The sequence below is a fragment of the Sapajus apella genome, unplaced genomic scaffold (genome assembly GCF_009761245.1).
Source record: "Sapajus apella isolate SASKATOON/1434 unplaced genomic scaffold, GSC_monkey_1.0 scaffold109, whole genome shotgun sequence".
NCBI classification, from domain to species: domain Eukaryota; kingdom Metazoa; phylum Chordata; class Mammalia; order Primates; family Cebidae; genus Sapajus; species Sapajus apella.
This window is the reverse complement of record NW_022437049.1, coordinates 3,880,254-3,888,119: the sequence shown is the minus strand read 5'-3', so window position 1 is coordinate 3,888,119 and position 7,866 is coordinate 3,880,254. Positions and strand designations below refer to the sequence as shown.

The following is a 7,866-nucleotide window of genomic DNA, read 5'->3' as shown; positions in this document are numbered from 1 at the left end:
GCACTTTGGGAGGCCGAGGCGGGTGGATCACGAGGTCAAGAGATCGAGACCATCCTGGTCAACATTGTGAAACCCCGTCTCTACTAAAAATACAAAAAATCAGCTGGGCATGGTGGCGCATGCCTGTAGTCCCGGCTACTTGGGAGGCTGAGGCAGGAGAATTGCCTGAACCCAGGAGGCGGAGGTTGCGGTGAGCCGAGATCGCGCCATTGCACTCCAGCCTGGGTAACAAGAGCGAAACTCCGTCTCAAAAAAAAAAAAAAACAAAAAAAAAAACTTATCCTTATTTCAGATGAGAAAGTTTTCTGTGGTCAAACTGCTGTGAATATTTTAAATATGAAGTATGTTACTTCAGCTCACCTGTAGAGTTTCATTTAATAATTAGATGCACAAAGTGCAAATCATGAACCAGTTGAGAGCTATATGAATACATGGCTGCACCTGAACACGTGAGGTCTTGTCTTGGAAACACGATGTTGGTGCCATTTAGTTCGTTAGGACTTCCCTTTAAATGGCAGCCCAGTAAAGAGCTATGGCTTTATATTAATGTTCTTCAGTATTACATAGGCTCACCAGAGCTGACTCCATTTTGGTGAATTCAACAGAGCCCTGAAGCTTTGTAAGAGTGTGAAGAAGTTAAAAAAAAAAAAAAAAAAAAAAAAAAAAAAAAAAAAAAAAAAAAAAAAGACAACATAACATGTCAAAGAAGAGAGGAGAAAAGAGTATTATAACCTCTGTCATAAAACTAGCAGAAGCAAACAAACCAAAAAAAAGTATGAAAAAGTTATCCTTGAAGGATACTGAATGGGCTTGAGAAAAAATCTACCAGAGCATTTGGTGAAGTATTTTTCCCAAGGCAAGACTTTCTTCACTCCCCACCCACCTTTTTGGGTTTTCTGTTCTCTGACAGCCAGTAAATAATGCTCCATACTCCTTAATAAGGATGTTTTGGTCTTAATATATTTGCAACTCATTTGCAAAAATGTAAAATCCTATTTCTCCAAAGGTTGATGATTTACAGAAAAAGGACAAAGGATAAGGTAAGTCATAAGAAAACTAACAGAGGAGAAATAAATGTCCATTTGATAGCTAATCTTGCAAATAAAAATTGGTTGCTAGCTTTACAAAGTATACTACAAATCTACAATTTAGAATTCAAGAGTATTCTAGTTTTTGTTTTCAGAAAAATACGTTCAAAAATTCTGTATTTTTTGTTCTTATACACAGCCTGTAAAAACGTAATAAAACTAGATGAAAACTATTTTGTGTAAGAACATAATTTCAGTTGATCTTTTTCATGTAAATTGAAGTATAGGATACATAAACACTAAAGAACTGCCCACTGCATGCAGTACCCTGGGGCAATGCTTCTCAGCATGTTGTTCTCAGTACCAGCAGCAAAGGCATCATCTGGGAGCTTGTCAGAAACGGCATTGTTGGCTGGATGTGGTGGCTCATGCCTGTAGTGGCTCATGCCTGTAATCCCTGCATTTTGGGAGACCGAGGCAAGTGGATCACTTGAGGTCAGGAGTTCGAGACTAGCCCAGGCAACATGGCGAAACCCCATCTCTTCTAAAAATACAAAAATTAGCCAGGTGTGGTGACTTAATACCTGTAGTCCCAGCTACTCAGGAGGCTGAAGTGGGAGGATCACTTGAGCCTAGGAGGCACAGGTTGCAGTGAGCTGAGATCATGCCACTGCACTCCAGCCTGGGTGAGAGAGGGAGAGAGACCCTGTCTTAAAAAAAAAAAAAAAAAAAAAAGTCTCAGGCTCCACCCCAGGCCCGCTCCATCAGCATCAGAATCCAGTTAGTTCGCCAAAAGATTCTGCTGCCTGCTCTACGGCAGTGATTGTCAGGGCAGAATCAGTGTGTTAGGGGACCTTGTGAAAAGACACCAGCCAGGGCTCTGCCCCTGGGGGCCTGGAGGGAAGAGGCACTTGCATTTTAAAGCTTCACAGTGATCTGAGGCACCTTCTTGGTTAAGAATTCATCCTTTAAAAGACAAGAAAACCAAACACGGCATGTTATCACTCATAGGCAGGTGTTGAACAATTAGAAGACGTGGACCCAGGGAGGGGAGCATCACACATGGTGGTCAGTTGCGGTGGGGAGGGGTGGGGGGGTGAGGGGGAGGGATAATGAGGGGAGGAATACCAGATAGAGGAGATAGGGGATGAAGGCAGCAAACCACCTTGCCATGTATGTACCTATGCAATAATCCTGCATGATTTGCATATGTACCCCAGAACCTAAAGTACAATAAAAATTAAAATACATATATTTTAACTAAAATCTTGGACTAAAACTTCTCATTATTGCCAATAAACCTTACCCTTGCTAGTAATCCAATTTGTTCCACACAACTGGTGGTGGTGGGAGATTAGAAACACATGTATTCTCACCTTTTCCTATGACTCACTGACACAATAATCATCAGAATTTCTTCTCAATTCAAAATAAGATTATTGCTGTTCTTCAAAATAACTACCTTCTTGCTATGTAAAGTCTCACCGAAGGTAACATTTTTTTTCCAGCTTGACGCCATTCTGGTCTCCCCCTATTTCCTCAATGCTAATAGTCCTTCCTGTATTCTTAGCTTAAATATTAAGCAATTTTACTTTAATTTACATCCAATAATTGATACTTGTTAAAATACTGATTGGTAAGTAACAATGAAAACAGGGAGCTTTTAAAAAAAAATAGAATTGTTTCATTTAAGCAGGCTATATGCCATTTAGCCTATTTTTTCCTTAAAATGCTTAATAATTTCCATGAAGACTGTACCAGACGTGCTTAATAAGCAAAATTCTTAGTAAAATTACTTTAATTCAGCACATGTTCCTGTCTTCAATAAGCACCAAGCAAGAAACAGGTTATACTTATTGTACTTCTTATGTTGAACTAAAATCATGATTTCACACAGAGTATTTTTAGGGGTGATTTTGTTTTGATAAAGGGAACATGAAAAACAGAAGCCTCTCAGCCAGGTGCAAAGGTGCACACCTTTAGCCCAAGCTGTTCAGGAGGCTGAGGTGGGAGGAGAGCTTGAACCAGGAGTTCCAGGCTGCAGGGCTCTGACTGTGCCTGTGAATAACCACTGCCCTCTAGCAAGGGCAACATAGCAAAACCCGGTATCTAAAACAAACCGAAACTCATAAACCTTTCATCTTTAATTAGAAGAAAGAAATTGTAACCATATGTTATGAAAAAGACTTCTGACTACACATCTGTTCAATGAATTAGCCAACTGTATTTTCCCATACTCCAAATGGCAATGCCCTTGCAACCATTTTGAAAGTATTAAATTACATTCAAAATTATTATGAATTGGGCCAGGTGTGGTGGCTCACACCTGTAATCCCAGCACTTTGGGAGCCCAAGGTCGGTGGATCATCTAAGGTCAGGAGTTTGCGACCAGCCTGACCAACATGGTGAAATCTTGTCTCTACTAAAAATACAAAAATTAGCTGGGTGTGGTGGTGGTGCCTGTAATCCCAACTACTTGGAAGGCTAAGGTAGGAGAATGGCTTGAACCCAGGAGGCAGAGGTTGCAGTGAGCTGAGACTGTGCCATTGCACTCCAGCCTGGGCGACAAGGCGAGACTGTCACCAAAAAAAAAAAAAAAAAAAAAAAAAAAAAATTATTATGAATCAATTTCTATAGGCAGAAGATGAAAAAACTGGTCTTTTTCCTACAAAGCAATATAAAATACTGTGCATACTCATATTATCGATGACTATCTGTTGTTACTATCCTACAATGAGCATTTAAAAGTTTTCTTCCCTCAAAGCAACTATGGTAGGCAGATACATTTTCCTTTAGAATTCTCCAATATGCAAGCCACATAAGAAAATTGTTCTCATTAGCCATTATTATTTTACTGGGATTGAAAAGGGCATTTCCTGGATGAATACCACCAACCTTATTAATCCCCACTTAGCTCTAAATTAATTTTGGTGGTTTAAAAAAATTAAATCTGCCTTCAATGGTGAAAGAGTTGTCACTACTAATGATATTCAAAGAAATAGTATCATAGTAACATTTGTAACATTGCAAAATTATCTCAAGTAATAAAGAACATCAGTGCTGGAATAAGGGCACAGTTTCTCCAGTTAAATATGACTCATTTTGATGTGAAGCATGACTTAGATTTTAAAAGTCACGTGATGTCTCCCATATGTGTTAGGTATCCTATACTCCCTCCTAGAATCATCTAGAAGTAATGAAAATACGTGTTTTTCATAATAAGCAAATCTAAATTTCTAGTTGAGCAGTAAGACAGCATAACTGAAGCAATTAAATTGAAGATATTTATTAAATAAAAAGGTTACACTATGATTTTTATACACTGTTGAAACAATGACTTTTATTTATTTAAAAGCCAGCAGTAGTACCCATTACTCTCATAATGTTATAGTTAAGCCTTGATTTAGTTCCAGAAAATAAATAGGGTAAAATTTTAATATATCCCTAGCTTTGTCTGCTATAAGGGAATTTCAGAGTATGAAGGTAAGATGAAGCAGATATAGAACATTTTTAGATACTGACAATTTTTCCTTGGAATTTAGTTTCTTCTCAAAATTCTGTCCTTCTATCCATAAACTTCTATTTTAGTAGCTCTAAAAGAACTAGGTGAGAGAAGATTATTACCCATAATAGTAAATAGCAAATACTTTGGCAACTCTGAATTAGAGTATAAATAAAGACATTCACAAACACACTTTTTACATCTCCTGGATGTGGCATGGGCTGTATGTTAGAATTAAAGCATCACGATTATCTGATTGTAAGATGCTGCTGGGCAGTGCAATCCATCAACACGTCTACTCCAACAGATGTGAAGATGCATGGAAAAAATACATCAACCAAAGTGGTCAGGGAGAATAAAACACAGAAAACATCATAAAACTGAGGACATTATTTCTTCTTGTCTGAAAAAAGGGGTTCTCTGGAGCACAGAAAGTATTTATCAGGGGAGTGCTTCTATTCTGTTATCACAGGGGGGCTTGATGCAGATTCTGGCCATTCATACACATCTGGCAACAGGGAATCATATTCACTCCGCCATATTCTTTCTTTAACATATTTGGCCTTGTCTTCAGGTTCTGGATATCGGAAAGCCATTTTATTAGCATACAGGTATTCTGTAACCTGAAAAATAAATAAGGTTATTGCGTAGGCTCTGAGTATTAACCTGTTAGAGAGACAACATACTATTATAACACAGGAAAATAAGTTTAGAAGAATGATATTTTTCTTTTTTCAAAACAAAATATAACATTACTTTGATTCATTTCAAAACATTTGGAAACTATGGAAAGTTTAAGAGATAAAATCAAACACTTTTAAGTTCTACTATGTGTCACTCCAGTAAATACATATAGGTAGCCTGCCAAGAGAGAGAGACCACGATGAAAACCTAACCCAAGCTCTGCCTCTTCTACTCACCCCTTTCTTCTTTGCTTCTAGAAAGAAAAGCTTATGCCACTGCAGAAGCAGCACACTCTCTACTCCTGCCTCTGGGGAAGTGCAGAGACACAAACCTGGGCCCGTGCACCTATTCTAATCCCAGGCAGAGGTCTCCTTCTATGACCTTATGTACTACACCTCTCATTTGGACATACCAATTATCTCTTTTTTTTTCCTTAGAGACAGGGTCTTGCTCTGTCACTCAGACTGGAGCACACTGGTATGAACATAGCTCACTGCAGCCTTGTCCTCCTGGGCTTAAGCAATCCTCCCACCCCAGTCTCTTGAGTAGCTGGGACTACAGGCACATATCACTGTGCCTGGCTTATTTTTTTTTTTTTTTTTTGGTAGAAGTGAGATCTTGCTTTGTTGTCTAGGACTGGTGTCAAACTTACAGCCTCAAGCCATCCTCCTGCCTTGGCTTTTGAAAGTGCTGTGATTACAGGGGTGAGCCACTGTGCCTGGCCCAGTAATCTCTTAACTGACCAATATCTTCCAAAATCTGCCCCACCTGAAATATCATTCTATAAATTCTAAAATTGAACTCTATCATCCTAGTTCTGGGCTCTATAAAATCTTCAATTGTTTTACAATAGAAGGTAATCACACTCTGTAGCCCGGCATTTGTAAATTGGTACAGCTGACTTTAATATAACTTTCAAATTTTCTTTTATGCCATTTCCCTACCTGTTTGTTAGACTCCAGGCTCAATTATTATTCTGTAAACATACCAATTCCCAATCTTTGCTTAGATTATAGGCACCAAAATAATGCAATAATAAAATTAATAGTTAAGGCTGGGCACTCAAGGCTGGGCATGGTGGCTCACCCCTATAATCCCAGTATTTTGGGAGGCCGAGGTGGGCAGATCTCCTGAGCTCAAGAGTTCGAGACCAGTCTGGGCAACACTGCAAAACTCTGTCCCTACCAAAAATGCAAAAAAAAATTATCTGGACATGGTGGCACATGCCTATGGTCCCAGCTACTCGGGAGGCTGAGGTGGGAGGATTGCTTTAGACTGGGAGGCAGAGGTTGCAGGGAGCTGAGGTCACACTGCTGCACTCCAACCTGGGTGACAGCGTAAAACCCTGTCTCCAAAAAAAAAAAAAAAAAAATAGTCAAAACGATAAAATTTTATTATTTTATTATCATATTATTTTATTATCATATATGATAAAATTTTATATAGAAGTTGAAATTGTGGTTGATAAATTCCACAGTCAATCCTGATGTTTAAGAAAAATCTTAGTAAGCTAGAAATAGAAGCCTACTTATTTTAAAAAGTAGAAAATCCTTATTTCAATGAAAAGCTAGCATCATATTTAATATTACCATACAAAGATGTTAGTCAGGTGTGGTGGCATGTGCTCTAGCTACTCAGGAGGTTGCGGTAGAAGGATCACTTGAGCCTAGGAGTTTGAAATCAGCTTGGCAATACAGACTGTCTATAAATTGAAAAAAAAAAAAAAATACAAGAATGCCCTTACCAATCTAATTGCTTAAAACTATTCTGCAGTTTCAGCTAATTTATAGTTAGAGAAAAAGGACTATGCATATTAAAAAAGAAAAAATTACTTGCAGACAATTAAAAACAATTCCAAATGAAATGAAAAACTATTAAGATTGTTCAAAAAACTGGTTATCAAGTAAATTCATAAAAATGATTATGTTTTCAAATTAGAATTATTATTCCTACCTTTTCCTATATATTAGAAATGATCAATAAGAAAATACTTGGAAAGAAAAAAATGTCTATTATATTAGAATAACATAAATTTTTAAATATTTTGGAAAAAAAAGTAAAAATGCCATATTCCAATGAAGAAAACAAAATTATATTGAAAGATTTTTTTGAAAAGGCCTTAATAAGTAAAGAGAGACACTGACTGGAGAATACTCAATACTGAGAGACCCAATTTCACCAATCTAATTTATAAATGTAATAATTTCATACCAAAGTTGCAGAGTTTTTTAAATTAAAAAAACGGATACAAAAATTTATGCGAAAGAAAAAAATTGAGGACAAGAAAATACTGAAAAAGCATAATGATGGGAAAGATAAAGAACCAAATGTTACCATATTATACACATTATAAATATTAAAACACGTGAGACTGGCCGGGCGCGGTGGCTCAAGCCTACAATCCCAGCACTTTGGGAGGCCGAGGTGGGTGGATCACAAGGTCAAGAGATCGAGACCATCCTGGTCAACATGGTGAAACCCCGTCTCTACTAAAAATACAAAAAATTAGCTGGGCATGGTGGTGCATGCCTGTAATCCCAGCTACTCAGGAGGCTGAGGCAGGAGAATTGCCTGAACCCAGGAGGCGGAGGTTGCGGTGAGCCGAGATCGCGCCATTGCACTCCAGCCTGGGTAACATGAGTGAAACTCCGA

At 38.0% G+C, this 7,866-nt stretch overlaps 1 protein-coding gene across 1 annotated transcript in view; it reads right to left on the bottom strand.

The window, feature by feature from the left end:
* Positions 1-4,298: 4,298 nt before the first annotated feature.
* The window catches only part of ME2 (malic enzyme 2), a 65,552-nt gene continuing 61,984 nt past the window's right edge, over positions 4,299-7,866 (bottom strand). The window contains exon 16 of the mRNA XM_032259499.1: positions 4,299-5,153. Within this exon, the coding sequence (XP_032115390.1) occupies positions 4,986-5,153 (168 nt within the window). The 3' untranslated portion in view covers positions 4,299-4,985. The remainder of the gene's footprint in view (positions 5,154-7,866) is intronic.